Below are 22,525 nucleotides of genomic sequence, written 5' to 3' on the forward strand. Positions count from 1 at the left end.
GGCTATTCCTTCCTTCTAGTTGAACATTTTTGAGGCTCATGAACTCTACTTAGAAGGTAGATCCTCCTGATACATTGCAACTTAATTTCCAAACTTTTTATCTTTAGTTTTTTTTTTACATTCTACATCTAAGTATTTAAATCTTTCATAATGGCTCTTAAAATTAGTAAAGTTTCAGGATACAATAACTGTGTACAAAAATCAGTAGCACTTCTATTCACCAAGAACGTCCGGCCTGAGAGTGAAATCAAGAATACAACCCCACTTACAATAGCCACAAAGAAGATAAAATACCTAGTAATACAGCTAACCAAGGAGGCAAAAGATCTCTACAAGGAGAACTATGAAACACTGCTAAAAGAAATCAGAGACAACACAAATAAATGGAAAAACATTTCATGCTCATGGGTTGGAAGAATCAATATCATAACAATGTTCATACTGCCAAAGGAATTTACAGATTCACCACTATTCCTATCAAATTACTAATGTCATTCTTTACAGAATTAAGAAAAACTATTATAAAATTCATATGGAACCAAAAAGAGCCCAAACAACCAAAGCAACTCTAAGCCAAAAGAGAAAAGCCAGAAGCATCACACTACCCAACTTCAAACTATATACTAAAAAGCCACAACAACCAAAACAGCATGGTACTGGTACAAAAACAGACACCTAGACCAATGGAATAGAAAAGAAAACTGAGAAATAAAGATCCACACTTAACAACCATCTAATATTTGACAAGGCTGACAAAAACAAGCAATGGGGAAAGGACTCTCTATTCAATAAATGGTTATAGGATAACTGACTAGCCTTAGACAGAAGATCGATGCTGGACTCCTAACCTTTCACTGTCTACAAAAATTAACTCAAAACAGGTCAAAGATTTAAATGCAAGACCTCAAACTATAATAAAAATCCTAGAAGCCAATCTGGAAATTCTCTTCTCGACTTTGGCATTGGCAAAGATTTTTCGGCTAAGTCCCCAAAAGCAATTGTAACAAAACCAAAAATAGACAAGTGGGACCTAATTAAACTAAAGAGCTTCTGCAAAGAAAAAGAAACTATCAACAGAGTAAACAGACAACCTACACAGAGTGGGAGAAGATATTCACAAACTATGCAGCTGACAAAGCCCTAATACCCAGAATCTCTAGGGAACTTAAATCAACAAGCAAAAGCCAAATAACCCCATTAAAAAATGGACAAGGCACATGAACAGATACTTCTCAAAAGAAGACACACAAATGGTCAACAAACATATGAAAAGATGCTCAGCATCACTAATCATCAGAGAAATACAAAGCAAAACCACGATGAGATACCATCTCACACCAGTCAGAATGGCTATCATTAAAAAAGTAAAAAACAACAGATGCTGGTTAGGATATGGAGAAAAGGGAACGCTTATACACTGTTGGTAGGAATATAAATTAGTTCAGCCACTGTGGAAAGCAGTCTGGAGATTTCTCAAAGAACTTAAAACAGAGCTACCATTCGACCCAGCAATGCCATTACTGGGTGTATACGTAAAGGAAAAGAAATCATTCTACCAAAAAGACACATGCACTCATACGTTCATTGCTATGCTATTCACAACAGGAAAGACATACAAGCAACCTAGGTCCCCATAAATGATAAATTTGATAAGGAATATGGGAATATATATCTATATATATACACACACACACACACCATGGAATACAACTACAACCATAAAAAAGAATGAAATCATGTCCTTTGCAGTAACAGGGATGTAGTTGGAGGCCTTAATCCTAAGCAAGTTAACATAGTAACAGGAAATCAAATACTGCATCTTCTCAATTATAAGTGAGAGCTAAACACTGAGTACACATGGACATAAATATGGGAGCGACAGACACTGTGGACTACTATAGGGGAGAGAGGGAGAAGGGCATGGGTTGAAAAACTACCTGTTGGATACTATGCTCACTACCTGGGTGATAGGATCTGTACGCTAAACCTCAGCATCACGCAATATTCCCATGTAACAAATCTGCACATGTACCCCCTGTATCTAAAATAGAAGTTAAGGCTGGGTGCAGCGGCTCACGCCTATAATTCCAGCACTTTGGGAGGCTGAGGCGGGCAGATCACTTGAGATCAGGAGTTCAAGACCAGCCTGGCCAACATGGTGAAACTCCGTCTTTACTAAAAATACAAAAATTAACCAGGCACAGTGACACACGCCTGTAAGTCCCACCTACTCAGGAGGTTGAGACAAGAGAATCACCTGAACCTGGGAGGTGGAGGTTGCAGTGAGCCGAGATCACGCCAGTGTACTCCAGCCTGGGCAACAGAGTGAGATTCCATCTCAAAAAAATAAAATAAAAAAAAAAAGTTGAAAAAAATTTTTAAAAGCTCTTAAAATACAATTTATCATTACAAAATGTTGAATTTTTCTTTTAAAGGGATTTCTCTTTTTCCATTTTTCTTATCCTTCTATGCTTGTGCATTTTCCTTTGAAAGTGGCTTTTAACTGGAGAGGAAGAACTGTTTGTTCTTCTGCATCCCTCACTACTTCTGCACATCCTTCCCATCCCTGTGTCTGGAACGGACTCTACTGTTCTGTGTCCTGCACATGCATGGGGGCTTAGGCGTGCCCTACTCTGGACCATTAGTCCTGCCATCTTCTCTTCTAGGACAGGGAAACAGAAATAGTGTGGAGAGCAAGTTCACTATTTATCTATCTTTGTTCCATATTTCAGCCTCTTCATGTCACCTTTTCCTATTTGTCTTCCTTTCTCGCTTTCAGAAACTACTTTACTTTGTACATCTGCCTCTTCTTGCTGATTCAGCTGTCTTCACTCCAAAGTGTGCCACCTTAAGTTCCCTTGTCCTTCCTCCTAGACATTTATGAACCTGCTTGCTGTTCCTCCTTTCTTTATATGTTTCCGGGTAGCCAGAACAATTTGCAATACTCCCCACGCTTCCCACTGCACCACTACCCCCTGCCCCGCCCCAGCCACATGGTAACCAAGAATTCATTCAAAGACTGGGTTAAAGTTAAAGGTAAAGGCCCCCGAAACAGGCTCCTGTTCAAGATGTCAGAGGCAATGTATGTGTTTGTATTTTCTTCCTCCAGAGACTCAATTAAAATGTCTGTCAATGAATAAACTTACAAAAACAAGGAGAAAGGAAAGTGAGTTCCAGGAGTTCCTAGTGTATGACAGGTTCTGACATTCAAGGGATCCCCACATCTCCTTAAAATGAAGCCTGCCTGTCAAAGAGCTCTTGGCTGGCCACTGCCCAGGAGAAAGACTCGGCCATGCAGCAGATCCAGACACAGCAATGAGCAAAGCCACAGAGCTTCACAGAAAAGCAAACCAAGCCCTCCACACCTAAATATACACAGACTGCCAGCTATCACCTTGCTCATGAAGCAACCTGTACATAAAAGAGAGAGACTGAAACACAATAGCTAAACAACTAATCCTGGAGTAAAGAGAGATGATTCAGGAACCACAAAGATCTTAAAAATCCTACTTAGTATTCTTAAAAAGATTTGAGAAGATACTGCACCCATAAAATATGAATAACATTGCATGAAAGATAACGATTCGAGGATAAAATAATCTCTTGAAAATAAAATGATACGATTATCAAGCAGAAACTTCAATTGGAAGGATCAAAGATAAAGTTAAAATGGAAGATACTAAGAAAAAGATGATGGGCATGGAGCGTCCACCTATTAGGTCCATTATCTGACTGGTGGGTATTTCAGATAGAAATTAAAAACAGAAGACAAAAGTGAAAAATGACCAGGAAAAAGGAAAGCCTCCTGTCACAAACTCTGGTGACACTCTGTGCTCCTGCCTGCAGCCCTGCATTTGCTCAGTTCTCTGGAGCACTACCTTCTGAAGCTGGCTAGGAGCATCTGGTCTGCTGCACTTTTGAGGATTTCCACAATTTTTAAGGGACAAGGTTTTAAGAAAAAAAAATCCTATAAAACATTAGTGAACATGCTCATTTTCTCTCTTTCCCTGAAGTTTTCTAATCATTAAAAGCACCAATAATGCTACCACAGCCTCCTTCACCACCATAGCCACCAACACAGCCATTGCCACCATTGCCACTGTGGCCCCCTTCACCACCACAGTCATTATCCTCACCATAGCTACCTTCATCACCACAGCCAACATTACCATCACAGTCACCATTTCTACCCCAGTCACCATCTTCATCACAGCCACCTTTAACACCACAGCCACCTTTAACACCATCCTCACCATGGCCATCACCACAACCACAGCCACTAGCCCCAACATGGCCACCTTCTCCACCAAAGTCACCATCCTTGCCACAGCTGCCTCCATCACCACAACCAATATTAGCATCAGAGTCACCATCCCCACCATAGCCACCTTCACCACCACAGCCACCAACACAACCACAGCCACCATCCTTACCATAGCTGCCTTCATTACCACAGCCACTACAGCCATTTTTACTACCATAGCCACCATTCTCACCACAGCCAGCAACACAGCTGAGGTTACCATCCCCCTCACAGATGCCTTCATCACCACAGTTGACATTACCATCCGTCACCATCCTCTCACTACAGTCACTGTCACTACCACAGTCATCACAGCTACCTTTACCACCATAGCTAACAAGGCCACCACAGCCAGCACCCCCACCACGGCCATCTTCACCACCATAGTTACCTTCACAAGCACAGTTACCTTCTCCACCACAGCTACCTTCATCACCACCCCCACCATAGTCACCAAAACAACCACAGCTACCATCCTCACCACAATCACCCTCACCTCCAGAGCCAATATCACTACTGCAGTCACCTTTACCACCATGGCAACTATCACCTCCACAGTCCCTTCATCTCCAGAGCCACCATCACCACCACCCCTAACATTATTATGATCTTGATTTTGACATATAACATCAGACTTAATTACATGTGAGTTTTGGGGAGGAACTGAGTGCAAGCTTTTCTCTTTCTCTAAAAAAAAACGTACTTACTAAGCAACTAAATAGTTTAAACAAGATTGCAGAAGACATGCTGAACTTACCCAAGGGGTCAGATGTAATCACTATGTTTAATTTCAAAAATACTTTCATTTATTCCTTAATAGATATTCCAAAGTCTGACTCTTACCCAACATCTGACAAAACCAACTGGGGTTACTTTGTATTTTAGGAAAGTAGTAATGTTATATTTCTTCATCTCCCATAAAATTAGTTTAAGTGGGTGAGATTTTAACAATGCACACACAGAAAATCACACATATGTTCTACTTTGAGCATAAAGAAAAAAATGCTTGTCACTTAATTTCTATAATGCTTTTGATCACAATCATCCTACTTTTCCCATTTTTTTTTTCCTTATCTTCCTTTGCTAAAAGTTGTCAAGACAGTGGACCAGGCCTGCACCTTACTAATGTCAAGCTAAGAGTGTGAGAGAGCCACTGCTCCACATGGGCCACTGGCTTGCTGGCCTAAGACAGCTGGTCTTCAGACTAGATTCAACACTGTTCAAAAGCATCAGCTTAAAGTATTTAGGAAGGAGCCTTTTGACATAATCATCATTAGTCATACGCACTTTTATGATCAGCAGTTTTTAATGGTATCCTGCTATTATCCAAATATTTATTAGTCCTGTCAATATGATTTACACAAGGCTTCAAAAAGAATTCTGATTTTTAAGCAGATTATTAAAAAATTATGACATGTTGACCTATCCTCATGAATGAAAAATACTGCAAATTTATGTGTAAATAAAACCATAATGAGATATCACTATAAATTTACTACAGTGGTGAAAAAAGACAAACTGACCATGCCAGTGCTGCCTGATGAGGATGCAGAACCGGAGTTTGCAGACAGTCCCGAGGGAATGCATGATGGTACAGACGCTTGGGGAAAGAGTTTGGCAGTTTCTCTGAAAGTAAAACACACTTGCCATATGACCGAACAATCATATTCCTAGGATTTACTCAAGTAAAATGAAAAATTATGTCTACACAAAAAGCCTGTAAGTGAATGTTTATAGCAGATTTATTCCTATTTGTCCCAAACTGGAAACTATCCATCCACTAACTATTGACTAGACAAACAAACTACAGCTCTTTCTTATGGTGGAATACTACTCAGCAACAGAAGGAATGAATGCCTGATATGTACAGCAACATGGATCAGTCTTAGATTCATTATGCTAAAGAAAGAAGCCCAACTCAACAGGTTGCACACTGTTCAATTCCCCTTATATGATATTCTGGAAAAAGAAAAACTATAAGGGTAGAAAACAGAGCAGTGGTTGCTGGGAGTGGGGCTGACTCTAAAGGGGCAAGAGGGAGTGAGTGCTGGAACTGATTTATATATTGATTGTGGTAGTGGTGGTTATGTGAACTGTATGCATTTGTCAAACTTCATAGAACGTATGTCTAAAAGAATATATTTCATTGTACGTAAATTTTACCTCAATAAACCTAATGAAAGAATTCAGTGTGGTAACCTGAAGAAAAAGAAGAGTTTAAAATATGTATAGTCTTTACTTGTACACCTAAAGGTACAAATGAAAGTCAAAAGCCTCACTATCCCTGTGGCAGAGACAGGTTAACTTCACTGCCGGTTTATGATCAGGTAAAGACTACTGTGTTACCATGGATACAAGCTCTTATTCTCTTTTGTATGAAACCTTTCATATTATTAAATTGTGACTCACATGGTGCAGGGGTAAACTCGGAAACATCCAGACAAAGTCACCCAAGAGTTTTTCCATGTTAGGGACCGTGCCCATAGTGTTTTCTTCATGAACACAAAGTCACCCAAGAGTTTTGCCATGTTAGGGACCCTGCCCATAGTGTTTTCTTCATGAACACAAAGTCACCCAAGAGTTTTTCCATGTTAGGGACCCTGCCCATAGTGTTTTCTTCATGAACACATGCAAAACTATGTGATGTCAGTGAACATACCCTTAAGGGGTTAAAGAAAGAAAGGTTAGAAACTTTTTGGCTAAATTGAAGGCGATTCCAAAAGCCGTCTGCTAGTCCTAAGGTCATTAAGGCTCTTTCTTTTTTTGTTGTTTGTTACAGAAATAATTTCCCAAACATAGACTGTGGAAATGGTGACATACGGGAGGCTGACCCCTCCTCTCTCTGTCATCTTTCATGTGAAACCATGATTTTCTGATTTATAAAGTAGATAGTGTGGAGATTGAAGGTAGGTTTTAAAGTCAGGCTAATTCTTTGTGGTGGGATTCAAATTAGCAAATTGTGGTAATTCATTCATACAAGGTAGGTCATGATAGAAACAAGACTTTAAAAAGCACCTATATTTTAAAACTCTGTTAAAGATGTTCTGCCGCAGAGATAGCCATACATCTACCTAACAACCAGTAAACATTAACATTACAGCAGCCACTGGGGACCCAGTGCTTTCCATAGGTTAAGGAGGCACCGCACACACCTCTCAGGCCTTGGCTCTCCCGCTCCCTGTCTTGCTCTTCATGATCCAGGATTCCACACAGCCCAGAGCTCCCACAGGCGCCATGCTAGGCTTGCCTCCAGGTCTTTGTCTATTCATTCCCTCATTTGACACAGATATTTTGACTGTCTATGATGTGTCTGTTATGGATTGAATTGTGCCCTGTCCCCCAGCCCCGAATCCAAATGTTGAAGTCCTAGCCCCTACTACCACAGAATGTGACCTTATCTGGAAATAAGTCTTTGCAGATATAAGTAATTAAGATGAGGTTATCCTGGAGCAGAGTGGGCCCCTAATCCTATATGAACAGTGTATTTATAAAAAGCAGAAATTTGGACACACACACACACGGAGAATGACAAGGGATGATGAAGGCAGAGAGCAGGGTGATGTGTCCACAAGTCAAGGAAGGCCAAAGATTGCCAGCCAACCTCCAGAAGCTGGGAGAGAGGCAGGAGTCAGACTCTTCCTCACAGCCTCAGAAGGAACCAACCCTGCTTTTGGACCCTAGATCTTGGACTTGTAGCCTTCAGAACTGTGAGACAATACATTTCTGTCTCAACTACATTTTTAGCTATATAAAGTACATTTCCTACTGACAAGGAGATTCTGAAAAGATATGAGAAGCTCCATTAACTGCATCCCTCGTTCAGGAGGATGGCTCAGGTGGTGATTTGAAACACTGCTCCTTTGTGGACCAGGCACGTGGCTCCTCAGTGCTTCTACAACCCTGACTGAGCAGCTCACCCTTGCCTCCTCTGACTTCTTTTAGGTTTGAATTTGCAATAACCTAAAAGACTTTATATACTTTTAAAGCAACTGGGATAATCTTTTCTAGAGGGAGAAAGGGAGAGTTGTGTAAAGTGTGACATAGTGGCTTTTGGGCTAGGTCTGGCATCATGGTCTTTGGGGAAATCGATGGCCTCTCATCTTGGCGAGGGCGCCGACAAACACCCAATGTTGGGGCATATGGACAACCCCAGAAGTCTCACACAGCAGCTGTTACATCGATTTTCAAGTACAGAGACCTGAGCAATAACTGTAATGACATTTTCCTGGCTGGCTCTGACCTCTGAATCTCACTGATTAGTCTAACACACACTGTGAACATCAACCAGTTAGGACTCTAAGCCAAGACTCAAAAATTGCTTTAAAATGGCAGGAGATGTTTAAGACATAATTTGTACGAGTTGGTTATTAACTTGCTCACTTCCCAATCTGTGATTCTTTTTTATACTCTCCCTCTCAATTGTTTTTCCCTGTTAGGTTGATGTTTCTGTAGTAGTTACCTCTAATCACTAAGATACTTCTGTAGGCAATCCATCCATACTCTGGATGTTACAGAGCAGTCAATATGGATGGGGGAATTAAAAAAAATTGACTCTATATATTTTAACTTTCCATCATTCTGCTTATATTTCCCTCGTTTAAATAAAAACAATCTTTTTTTTTTCAGAAAATATTGATTGGATTTGCATATTCAGAGGGGTAATTTAAAAATACCCATGATGATAATTTATGCTTTATTATTCTAAGGTAACTCAAAGGCCCAAACACCTTAAGAATATCAGGTACCAATTGATGTTTTCAGATACAAATCTGACTGTGAATCTTTGACTCTATTCCCTCACTGCCAACAGTCAGATTTTCCCCTCCCGTCAACATTTTATTTCCCACAGTACCTGTTCCTTTTCTCGACTCCAAAGCCCTCAACTTTCATTTCTTTTCTAACAATTGCCATAAATACACATCTTTAAATTCAGTATGCCAGGATGAAGTCTGGCACTCTTCAACAAAAACACAGCTATTGCCCTGTTTCTAAAGTTATGTATCCCCCAAAACTCTGATGCTTCATCTATTCCATCAACAAACATTTCTTAAACACGTAATGTGCTCATAGAACCTGACTAGATCCTAAGTGTAATACAGAAAAAGTGGAAACAATATAACTTACATTTACACTAACCTTGAAGACAGACAAACTGCTTTTGTAAAATCAGTTGTCGTGCTTTGAAGTTAAAAGTTCTAAGATTACAAAATGCTTGTATCATGCAGGGATCTGCTAGGTGTTTGCCATGGGGCTATATTTCACATACAGCCTTTCAATCTCCTAAATCCAAATCATTTTCCTTTATTTCCTACCTCCAGGGTGATTTCTTCAACATAGTTTATTGGCTTGGCTTTTCTCCAGATTCTACCCTTCCACAAACCAGTCATGAGCACTTTTCTGTCCTAGGAACTTAGCTTTTTGGTTGTCATTTCTTCTCTTTCACCCTTTCCAGCACACAGCTGCCTTTCCATTTTCATTTAATACACATATCACTTTCTCTCAAAAAAACATCTGGGCCGGGTACCTGCTGCATGCCTTGCATGGTTTGCTGCAGGAACTGCAGTTGCTGGTCCTTGGTGAGGTTTTCTTCTGTTCGGAAAAGCTGTTCTTTTTCTTGTTTCAGCAGCTCCACCTCATTCCTGTAGGCATCCAGCTGCCAGCGGAGACTGTCATTCTCCTCTTTGAGAGCGTAGGCCTGGGCAGCCAGGGCTGAAGGACAAACAGAACGAGTTCAGGTGAGCTATCTTCTTGCTTAGCTTGAGGAGGCCTTCTGTGGGAAAGGGAGTCTGTCACTCAAGTTCTTAATGTTTGTACCAGCTCAGAAATAAAAGCAAAATGCCATACCCTGGGGCCCTATTTTGTAGTCGGTATGCATCGCTTCTCTCGGAACTTTTATCTATTCTGTTTGTCCTGTCTTACATATGAATGTTTCTTATGGGCACGGGATTAATTCCTCCCAAATTCTTGTCCCTTGACCTCAATGCTAGACACCCTCACAGACATTGGTATGTGGTGCTAGGTGGTGACAACATTCAGAATTCCAGGCAACAATCATATCTACTAAATATTGTCTTCCCCTTTTCTACGGGACTGCTTAGCTCCTTGGAGGTTTGCTTTCTTTCAAATAATCAGCAGTTCTACAGTTCTACAGGTTGAGACACGCGGCAGCATCCCAGGGGAGAGAGGAATTTATATGCACACCATTCCTTCCGGCTCTACTGCTGGCACAAACTGCACAGATTGTTTTCCTCCAACTCCTATCAGAATGGGAAGCTAGTTCCATCTGTTTCACCAACAGATTAAAACTCTTTTCCTCTACAAGGCTGAGTGGTTACTCTAATACCTCTCCCTGAAATCCCAAATTCTCCACATTTAGATTCAGACTTCATTCATATGTCTATCTTATCAAGAAAGCAAGACAGTTAACTTGGGGTCTCACACATCTCAAGGCTTCAGAAATAGCCAAAACTGAAAAAGAAAACAAATGGTACTAAACAAAGATTGAGGGTAGGGAAATCCCTTTCCCTAGTTTCTACCTTATTGCTTAGGGGTCTCTCCGAAAATCAACATAGCCTGCTGAGCACTCATAAAGTACTGGATCAAGAGCTTTGTATGAACTCACTCACTTCATACCCCCATCGAGCCTGTGATGCCGGTGCTGGTCTTATCCCCATCTTTACAAATGAGAAAAATGTGGCACAGAGAAGTTATGTAACTCATCCAATCCCACAAAGTAAGTAGCAGAAAGCCTTCACACCCAGGCTGCAGGCTCCAGAGTCTCTGCTCTTGATTACCATTGGTCCATGTGTTTAGTTCTTACCAGGCTGTCCAAAACCAGTCTCACATTCCCCCACCAACTCTCCCACCAGTCTCCCTTTAATCTTCCCCCTCACAGAAAAGCCATTCCCCACTTGTGTAAGCAACAGAAAAGTGAAAGAAAATTTGAAACGCTTGTTACCAGAAACTTCAAACATGTAACTTCCAGTAGATAAGGGCACGATGTGGAGCCCACTGCACTCCAGGGTGTCAGTGCATGCGCGTTTCCAGCCCCCTTTCCCCATGTCAGAGGACCAAATCGAGGTCACCTCCTGAGTGTTCTACCTGCACATTACAGTTCCATGGTGATAAAGCTTTACCGAGGTGCTCTGAGACCATAGTGAATTCTCTCCTCAAATATCAAACGTCAAATTATGTTAATAATAGTTTTATAGTTGAGTGTTTTACAGTACTCCATTTTGCAAAATGATAATCTCTGTGTAGTGCACACCGAACTACTAATCAAACAGAACATGCAATTACCCAGAAATTTCCCTACCTCAAGCCAGTAGGGATCAATTACTTAACATGCATTTACTTCATATTTACCTATGCTCAGGTCTGTGTGGGCATCTCAGACCACAAAAAGAGGAGAGAGAATACATCTCTTCTCCCAAAGAGCTTAATCTAGTAGAAACTGACACATTTAAAAAGAAACTATTGCTTTCAAAGGAAGAAAGGATAGTGTGATGTCTGGAATACAGCAGGCACTCAATAAATGTTGGTTGAATGAATAAATGAATAAATAAATGAGTCGAGATGCATGACAAAAAAAATGCATCCTATAGGAGTTTGGAGAAGAGAAATAAAAATTCAGACCGAAGGAATAAAAGAGGGCTTTGGAAGATGAAAACCCCAAGAACTTGGGAAGGATGTCTCTCAGTCAGGAGCCAGAGCATAAGCAAAAGCCCAGATATGAAAATCAAAGGTAGAACGCTTGGGGCAAGAAGGAGAGAAACTTGACCAAAAGCCAAGTGTTTGCCTGGAAGCAGTGAGAGAAAGGGGATCCACGTCAGGTGATGGGAGAAGACTGGGAAAGTTAGGTTCAATGGAGCGGCCAATTGAGAACCACTGACAGTGCTGGGGTAGTGAAAGGACATGATGAAATTGGAATTTAGCAACATTAGTTTGGCAGTGGTGCATGGAATGAACTGGAGGCTGAAGAGAATGAAAAAAGGAGATTTTATTTGGTGTATGTGTGTGCAAAATCAAGGAGCAGCCACTTTTACAGTTTTCAGAGACTTACTCATAAAATCAGAAATTATCCAGCACGTACCCTGCAGCATGAGCCAGTGCTTTTTAACATTGTGCAGCCCAGCTTCAGATCTTGTCCACACCCTGAGATACCACCTCCTAACAGCTCCATTTACCAAGCCATAAGGAAATGGTTATGAGGAATCATTTGTGAGAGGGATGTTGTAATAGGGCAAAATCACAGAAAATGCAAATGATGAAAAAAGTGTTGGCACTACATAGGCACATTACTACATTTAGTAGCATTCAAAGACACTTAAGTCATTTCCTTAGGAAGCTCTATTTGGCCCTTTTTCAATTCAGAGTGGCATTTTTATTATCATAACTGATAGCAGGTGTTTGTGAAGAAATCGATTAGTATGCAGGGATGGAAATTACATTTTCCAAATGAATTGCATAGTCTGCAAGATATGCTGAAATCTGTATCGCAAAATGCAAGCAGCTATAAAGCATGTGCTAGCAGCATTATTTAAATAAATTATCTGAAAATAAATACATATAGCAAAGTGTACCATCCATTATTTTAGGGGGATCGCTTACAAACCTATGGAATGGTACTGCTGAGAGTTCTTATTCTTGGCCAAGCCAAGTGACTACAGTGCCTGCCAAGCAGGATATAATATTGTTTGCATTCCCGGAATAGGAATGTGATATCATCATATTAAAAAAAACCCCACAACAGCTGTAATTCCCCCCACCAAAAAAAAAAAAAATCAATACCATAGCAAATTCCATCAACATTTTTATAATTGGGGCACATAACTGATTTACATTCCTGATTAAATGATTTCAAGCTTGATTTTTACAAAAAAATTTTTGTTACTCATATGGCAGCAAGTAGTTATCTTCTAAAGGGTGAGAAATTGTATATTGACTCCACTTAGCTTCAGGCCACCTGTTTGTAAACATCACTCAGTGTCATACTGCAGCCCTGAATCTATTCTTCAGACCAGGCTGCCTGGAAGAGGCTATATTATGCTTCTTGTGCCAGAGCTCTAACAGAAAAAAATTCCTAATAATTTCTGACTTAATATAATTTCTCAGTATATTAAAAATTCAGAAATTGGAAAGGGCATCTCTTTTTATTGCTCTTTCTTCTCTTTAGTTCTTTCTGGAATACTGTACTAAATTAAAGAGTTTTGAAAAAATGTTATCAAGCTTCCATGATAAAATTTACCTTATGAGACTGCACAATGAATCCACTATCCAAATAAGCATAAGGAATAAAAAAAAAGTACAGTGTGCATCTTTCGGTAGGAATTCCTAAGGAGTGCACCGAGTGCCAATAAATGGAATATCTAAGAGACACCGCATATGGATTACCGATTTCCGATAATAAAAAAATAGAATTAGACACCTTAAATGTCAACCGGACTGAATGTGATTAAATCTTTTGTTGGTGATTTTAAAGGCACTGCTGAATCTAGTGGTACCTCTGGATTACCATCAATTAATTCACCAACCACCCATTTATGTATTTATTATGAAAACATGGTGAGGAGCTGTAGCATTCACAAGAAGCTTAAGGCCAGCACAGTCATCCATTTCTACTTACTCAGTACTTTAGAAAAATTCTGAATACTGGAATTTTCTGATTGGATCAAAAACGAAATAATAAAATTGGAAAAATTTTGCTAGGCAAGATTGTTATATTTCAAAACTTAGCACTAGACTAAAAAACGACCAAAGTGACACTAGTGTATGAAAATCAATCAAAGATTGAACTGCACTGCTGAAGAAAAGGCTTAAAGGTATTGCAGCATCTTGTTATATTCTTTACTAGATTCTATATAAACCATTATTCTTTATATTAATTATGGTCAAAGTGACCTCCTCTTCTGTCCCCTGTCTTACTGTGTTTCCATGGGAACAGATAATGCCATGCTTAACTTCTTTAATAATCTGGAGAAAGCCTTGAAATCTGTTTTACCAGCCTGAGCCAGCCTCAGAAAAATAATTAGCAATATATGAAAAATGTAAGTTGTTTTGGGTTATGTCCCAGTAAGCCGACAATCTGTTAATATCTTTTTCATGCTCAGGCAAGATGTAACTAAATAATAAAACATTTTAACATATTGTTTCTAACAATATCTGTGTTTCTCCAGAACTCTTAGTCTTTGTGTGTTTGGGGAACTCTGTGTTTAACGTTCCCCCTCCACTTTGCCAGATGTCCTCCTGAAATGCTGGAAGGACACTGCTGAACTGTAGATTTCCTTCCCACATGCAAAGAAAGTCTTTCTCAAGAATTTCATTGGCTGCTACCCAGGAAGGCAGTTGTACCGATAGCTCCTGAACACAGGAGGGCGGAGGCAGGCTGCCCTGGCAAATGTCACCACAATATCCGTGTGCCTTCAATGGCTGCCTCCTCAGCCACCATCCTGCCTCCTGCTTCCCTATGAAAGGGAGCTGTAGTTATGGCCCAGTGACAGGGACTCTCTCCAGCTCCTATCTGCTTCTCTGCATTCTGAATCTTCTTGTGAGGTGCCTTGAGGTCTTTAGATGCTATTCTGTGGCACAGACATTATCACGCTGTGTACTCAAACTCATGCTTCTCTTTGTATACAGCAGTGTTGCTCCTGAGAGGTGACTGCCCTAGAGGGTGCCATGTGAGCAGTTCTCATCAATGGAGTGTGAGGGGGGAGTGAGGATGCCTTCTGCACAGTCCCTCATTCTCTGCCTGCTGCTGGAATGAGCTTGGGTCTCTGAGTCACCACATGGAGGAAAGGTGCCCACAGGCTCAGAATATCTGCCTTGGACTGTTGTGTGCCCAAAAAGTAACACTTTTTTTTTTGGTTAGGCCATCTTTATATAGCAGCTGGTGTTACTCTAACCCAGTGTTCTCCAAACATTGGCCTGCATTACAAGCTCCTGGCGGGCATATTAAAACACACTTTTCTGGGCCCTACCCTCAGGGTTTCCAGTTCAGTTTGTCTGGGAGGAAGCCCAAGAATTAGCATTCTTCCAAGTCCCCAGGTGGTGCTGATGCTGCTGGAGACCACACTCTGAGAGCCACTGCTCAGACCGCCGCTCATTCTATCCCGATTCCTAAACTGGGGCTGTGGTTGGCTTGTTTGGAGAAATGCATCTGAAAGAACCACATGCTTGGCTTGTCATTCTGGTTTTATTCCTTGATCTCCTTTTGTATGAGCCCCGACTCCATGTTCTGCACCTGGGAAGGCAGCCCTGTTGCATCCCGGTGCCCAGGTCGCATGAGCTCAGCTTGCCCCTTGCCCTGGCTATCTCCTATGGAAGATTTGGGCAAAAGGCACAGTCACTATTCTGTTTTCTTCAAATAACAGTAGCAGTAATGGGAATAGCAACAGTGGTAGTGACAGCTAATGATTTTTATGTGCCAGGCACTGAGGTAAGCATATTCTTCACACAGTATCCTTTCACCCTCATGAAAACATGATACAGTCAATACGATTATTATTTCTATTTTCCAGATGATGGAAGTGAGTTTCTGGGAGACAGGGGTTGCTGGTTGGAGGTAAACGGTGTGGCTCTAGGACTATATTCCTCCATGTAATGCCACCAGGGTAGCTTAGCTCCATGTAACTGCCGCCCATCCCAGAGAAAGGAGTAAACCAGGGACCCTACTGTAGTGGCTAGTATGCTCCTAACAGCAGTAAAACATTCAATTTCTGGCTCGATCTGGGGAGTGTTCTGCTGGAGAGAGACTGCTACAAAAGCAGAGAGGATGATCTTGTTTTAAAATAAACATGCAGGTATTTTCTGCAGGACAAACTTGGGGATGATTTATGGAGAAGTTAAACTCACCCTTCAGGAAATCTTGAGGCCTGGCTGGAACCACTTAGGGATCCTACTTTCTGCCCCGTGTCCCTCTCCTCTCAAACGGCCACACTGATACCCACTAATCCCAGAGCTCAAGAGCCTGAGTTGCTAATAATGCTTTATTGAAAGAGTTTTGTCCATAGACCCATGCTGATCTCAGGATTCCCAAAGATCCAGTATGAGACTATTCACCCCATCCATCTGAACTCACCTATGTTTGATTTTTAAAGTGTCTGTGCCTTCAGTTAGAATAAAGGTTACAGAAACTCCTCTGCTGTTATGCTGACCTCCCATGAACTCTGTCCCCTGAGTCTACTTTGCTTGGGCTAATGAAGGCCAAAGACAAGGACCAGTACCATGTTAGAAGATCAATAGAGGTTCAGGGTCCATCATCATTGGTGGCCTCATTCTCAATGGCTGCTGTTGCCATCAGTGCCTCCCAGTGGCCAGGCACAGAGCTGGAAAGTATCCTAGGATGACATCTGCCAACAGCCTGTCTCCTGCTGGAGAGCCTCTTATGGTACCAACAAAGTACAATTGATCTGCTTTTCAATAACACCTGTATCACCACTGAAGCAGCAATCTTTCTCAAATTGCTCACGGAAATTTCTTCTGCTACATTTTTGCGGGATTATTATTATTACAACTTAGCACTGACATAACATTTCATATGTGCAGTGTGTATTCGAATCTGCACATTAGCTATTATTAGGGAAAGCTAAACAGAAGCACAATGCAGTGTCTATTTCCATCTTTGTGTGAGGCCAGTGGAATAAGGGTAATTTCAAGAGTGCAGGTAAGCTAGATCCTGTTATTATGATGGCTTAAATGTGAGTCTGGAGGCACAATGGGCAGCAGGTGACTCAGGAAAAAAAAATTCTCTGCTCCTTCCTCCAGAGAGCTCTTCCTGAGGAAGTACTCTGCACCAGCAGCAGAACTAGGAGGTGCTGCTGGGCTGCTGCCACTATGGAGAATTCACATCATGCCTTATCACTTTCCCATTTACATTATTATCCTCTGATCCAACCCAAAACCATCCCCATTTTCCTCAGAGGAAAATAAGCAAAGGAAAGAGACATGTTCAGTTCTTGCAAAAGCAGGATAAGTCTATCATTTAAAACGCTGTTGAAGGATGCTCTGTCAGGTGAGGATGTCTTTAGCGTCCTCCGGGAAACACATCAGAAGTGAATGCTGCAAGCATGAGCTGAGCCCCCTACTCTAGGCCAAGCCGGGGACAGGGCGGGGAAGCAGGGCTCTCAGCCCTTGCCCAGCCTGGCCTCCGCAGCTCTCAGCCCAGCCGCAGGGAGAGCTACAGATACGGAAACTGGTAGAAGCTGGTTAGAAGGGCTCCAGGAGGGGCCATCCTCACACTGTGTAGTAGGAGTCAAATAAGGGAGAGAAGGCTTCTGGCTGGAACATAAGAGCTGGGGGAGGCTCTTTCTGGAAGGCAGCAGTTGAGCTCACACATTGAAAAGCTGAAGGGAAGGAGAGCGGGACTCCTGCACAGTGGACACTGCTTTACCAAAAGATTCAGTGATCTCCAGGAGGAGGTGCCAGGGCTATGGAGGGAGAGGCGAGCAGGCTGCTTCCTACTGAGCCCCAAGGCCAGGCAGGAGCATCTCAGGAGGGGGCACTTTCCCCCACTCTTTTCTTTTAATTAGATTTTAGTTTTCTTTTTCACTTTCAGTCCCTATTTTGATTTCCAAGATTATAGGGCCATTTTTTAAAAGTCTTCTAAAGGCTTTAAGGATTCTTTTTTTGGAAAGTCAGACTTAGCTAAGCCAAGCTAGATAATAAAATGACACTGGCTTTCAGGAATTGTAACCCCTCCCCTGCAGACAGTGCACCTCCCTTGGGTGTAGTACTCCACCACGGGCTTGGCCCTGTGTGACTTCATCCTAACTAGCAGTTGTTCTTGTCCAAAGAGAGAAATTTTAAACAGCAATCTTTCCCTCCAAAACAACTCCTCTCATTTTCTCACCAGTCTGCAGTATAAAAGCAGTGACCTCTTTTTCCTCCCATCTTACTAATTTCTTTCCTTTTTAACAGGTGGTCATTTCTAATTTTCATCAAGAAACTTTCCCCTTAAGAAGTGGCATTTCCCCTCTCCTGCTGTACCCTCTACACAGAAACACACGCACACACGTGCACACACACAGAGTTATATTAATATTTGAACTGGTGCTTCTACCATATAAAACACATCCACACTATGAAATGTGAAATGATGGCCAGCTCAAACCTAAGGTATCTTCTCAGTTCTATGCATTGCTCTTTGCAAGGAGTAGCATCTTTTTTTGTAAAGTTTTTATTTTATAATGCCAAATACTTGCAATCATGAGTTGAACAGAAAACTTTTTTCGAAAGTTACTTCCGCCTTAGGTAAACACTAACTATCCAGACTACTAAGTGGGTACCAAGACTTCACTTTTATGATTGGGCAATGACTGTGCTTGAGCTGTCTCTGAGCCTCCTCCTCCCCACTGTTCTCATTACCAACATTGAAGTTGACTTATGAACACTTACTTGTGTCTGGCAATAGGACAGAAAGTATCTGCATCCTCTCTAAATGTATAACCAAGGTAGGAGGACCCAGTATAAACAGGTAGCTGGCATCTTGAGATATCTGTACCACTTTGGTATCTCTTAAATGAGAAACCTTGGACTCATCCCAGATGTTATGAATCTGAGATTCTGGAATGGGGCCCAGGGATGTGCCTTTCAGCGTTTCCAGGGTGATTCTGATGCATGCCAACATTTTAGAGCCACCTCCCTGGCCTTTAGGGACCAGGTCCCCACTTCCTAACGCTTTCTTCATGACTTTTAGTCTTAGATTTCTTTCATTAGTTTTTCATATTTTCTTTCTTTCAGCCTTTTCCAACAGCTGAAAGGACCTTCTCTCCTGCTTTTATAACCCAACACAGCCTTCTGGGCTTCTCTGCCTCTGCCATGTCTTCTCACATTCCATTAACCTATCGGCCTGCTCCTTGCTGAATGCTACCTCATGCCTCTCCTGGAATGGCACTGTGACTGAATGCTTTCATAAATCCTACAGGCAGTGTCTCCAAAACACATTGTCCTCATCTGCTCGACATTGTTGTGCATTACTTTTCTTTGCAGCCATATGTCTGGAGAAAGTTTCTGCTATGGCAGGCTTGTGGCTTGCACCCAGGAGAGGCCAGGCTGAACCTCTGGAACTAATTGCCCTTGACCGGGCCCCAGGACCAGCCTTTTCACTGTGGGAGAGGAGGCCCCTCCCGCATACACGTGCTTACCACACCAGTCTCTAGATTCACAGAGGCTTTTCTCCTTGGCGAGAGGCCAGGCATGCCTGCTTCCCTCTCTCACTGCCGATGGATGAGCAAACAGTTTCTGTCTATTCTCCTAGAGGTAGAGAAAGGCAGGGACTCTGTCCTTGGCTTGCATCACCACTCATATCAGGCCACCCTCCACCCTTGCCCTCCCTTTTCAAGCCGCCCTTTTTTCCAGTGAACCAGAGGATACTCCAAATGTGCCCGACACAGACCTGTGAGGGGACTTCTCCACCTGGGTCTCACACGCTCCACTTAAACTACCTCCCTCTCACTTCTCCTTTCTTTGCTCCTTTATCATTGCCTATGTCAGTCACTTCCTGTCCACTACAGATTCTTATCCTTTACTCCATTTTTGTTTTCTTCTCATTCCCACATTACCTTACCTCACCTCAACCCATTTTGTCCTTCTTTCCCACCTAATAGGTGGGAAAAGAGGTAACCTTTCTCACATCCTCACAAAGAAACAGTTTTTGCTTTGTTCATTAAAATGATTTGTTTTGCATTTCTGGTGAGTATAATTTTTCAGGTAGCAATGTTTTATTCTTACTAGTGCCTCCTTAAAAAGCCTTTGCAAGTGCTGAGGTGCCAGTTAAGCACTATGTGACAGCCGTCATCCTCACATTACAGGCCAGTGGTTTTCAATTCTTTGTGCAGTGAATCACCTGGGGACTGTTTTAATAACACCGATGCCTGGGCATTAACCGGTGGCCATTGGTATGTGTATAAAGTTTCCCAGGTGATTCTCATGTGCAGACAGGGCCATGAACCACACATTCACACCTTCTGCTCTACACCAGTATCAACTCTCCACATTGCCATAGTGCCTGGTATTTGCAAAATGCCACAGAATCCATTAATTGTTTATTTCTCACAGCCTTATTGAGGAACTCTCAGGATGAGCCTCATGTCATTGCTGAGAAAGCTGAGGCTTGGTGAAGGGATATTATTTGCCAAGCCATGCCAGAAATAAAACCAAGGTACTTCAAGGGCCCTCTGACCTCATCTGCTCAAAGTTACTTTTTTTTTTTTTCCAGAGTCTTGCTGCCACCCAGGCTGGAGTGCAGTGGTGTGACCTTGGCTCACTGCAACCTCTGCCTCCTGGGCTTACACGATTCTCCTGCCTCAGCCTCCCGTCTAGCTGGGATTACAGGTGTGTGCCACCACACCTGGCTAATTTTTGTATTTTTAGAAGAGACAGGGTTTCACTATGTTGGCCAGGCTGGTCTGGAACTCTTGACCTCAAATGATCTGCCTACCTCCGCCTCCTAGAGTGCTGGGATTACAGGTGTGAATCACTGTACCCAGGCTCAAAGTTACTTCTTTACTGTATTCAGTGACTCTAAACTCCCCCTGCCAACAACACTGGTTCTCACTCATAGAAGCCCCTTTCTCAGAGCCATTCTAACACTCTTACCACCCAGATGAGCCTCTCTTCCAAAGAGAGTATGATAGTGAGCTTGGCAGTGCTTAGGCCCGACAGTGGGGAGGAAATGCAGAAGGAAGCCAAGGACTTATTTTCGGAATTCTCAATATTTCAGTGATTCAGATGGCTTCAGTTCACATTCTTCGACTGGACACATCATCACTTCTTTTTATCCCCAGAGTTTGAGTGCTACAAAATCTTGCTTTGACAAACTCAGCATTAGTCTTGGAGTCCTTGGGCAGGGGAAATGCATATATTTTATAAACTGTCTGGATGGATAAATTACAGCAATTTTTCCCTGGGAGAGAGTTGTTCAGACATTTAAACCCTCTATATATTGAGCATGATAACCTTTCTCACATCTCCACAAAAAAACAGTTTTTGCTTTGTTCATTAAAATGATTTGTTTTGCGTTTCTGATGAGTATAATTTTTCAGGTAGCAATGTTTTATTCTTACCAGAGCCTCCTTAAAAATCCTCTGTGACTGGGCGCGGTGGCTCACGCCTGTAATCCCAGCACTTTGGGAGGCCTGTAATCCCAGCACTTTGGGAGGCCGAGGCGGGCATTTCATGAGGTCAGGAGATCGAGACCATCCTGGCTAATACGGTGAAACCCCATCTCTACTAAAAATACAAAAAATTAGCCGGGCGTGGTGGCACACACCAGTAGTCCTAGCTACTTGGGAGGCTGAGGCAGGAGAATCGCTTGAACCCGGGAGGCAGAGGTTGCAATGAGCCAAGATCGCGCCATTGCACTCCACCCTGGCGACAGAGCGAGATTCCGTCTCAAAAAAAATAAATAAATAAAAAGCCTCTGCCAGTGCTGAGGTGCCAGTTAAGCACTATTAATCAAACACTAAATGCTTTTTAAACAGCTCTACCTTTTTTTTCTAATTGAGAAACAGAGCTGTTTAGGCAAGTTTATGAGGTGACCTTGATTGAATTAAAGAGGTCAGCGATGGAATAGACTTCAAACCCAAATTCAATGATTTTTTAAAAAATGACTTCCTTCCAATTAAGCAGAAATTAGCATAAAATATTTTGTTTCTGAAAGGTTAAAAGAATTCCTCTGAGAAGGCAGCTCTCTTGTTACCAGCTTTTTATTGAACTTGAGAGGGAAGGGACTATGGATAGTTTCATCTAAAGTGCTTTGTTAACATGACACTGACGTTCCAGCATCAATTACAATATTCCTTAGGAGCCTAAGTGTTACATAGAAGGGTCAAAAAGTCCATTTTAAATTTTATTTCCTATTTCAAAGTCCAAGAACCCAATGGCTTTCAATTACTAAGAAAGAAAGAAAGAAAGACAGAAAAGAAAGAGAAAATTAAATCAAGATATAGTTTATCATTTGCAAAAATTGCAACCTAGTTCTACAGAAAAAAGCTTCAGTCATTACCTCTTTAACTCAATCAAGGTCACCTCGTAAACTTGCCCAAACAGCTGTTTCTTAATCAGAAAAAAAGGTAGAGCTGTTTAAAAAGCATTTACTCATCTTCCTCTTAGCCCCATCCTTCTCCTTGCCATAGTCCCCCATATTTTAATGACCTGAAAGAACATCACCTTCTTCCTACCAAAAAGAGTAACATACAGAGCGAGCGTCTGACATACAATGATGGA

General features: G+C 41.9%; 1 protein-coding gene across 3 annotated transcripts in view; it reads right to left on the bottom strand.

Moving 5' to 3' along the window:
- ENOX1 (ecto-NOX disulfide-thiol exchanger 1) overlaps nt 1-22,525 on the bottom strand; it is a 597,960-nt gene that overhangs the window by 79,938 nt on the left and 495,497 nt on the right. For all 3 annotated transcript variants that reach the window (XM_030813342.1, XM_030813340.1, XM_030813341.1), the window contains one exon: nt 9,828-10,012. In XM_030813342.1, the coding sequence (XP_030669202.1) occupies nt 9,828-10,012 (185 nt within the window). The remainder of the gene's footprint in view (nt 1-9,827; nt 10,013-22,525) is intronic.

The sequence above is a fragment of the Nomascus leucogenys genome, chromosome 5 (genome assembly GCF_006542625.1).
Source record: "Nomascus leucogenys isolate Asia chromosome 5, Asia_NLE_v1, whole genome shotgun sequence".
Lineage (NCBI taxonomy): Eukaryota > Metazoa > Chordata > Mammalia > Primates > Hylobatidae > Nomascus > Nomascus leucogenys.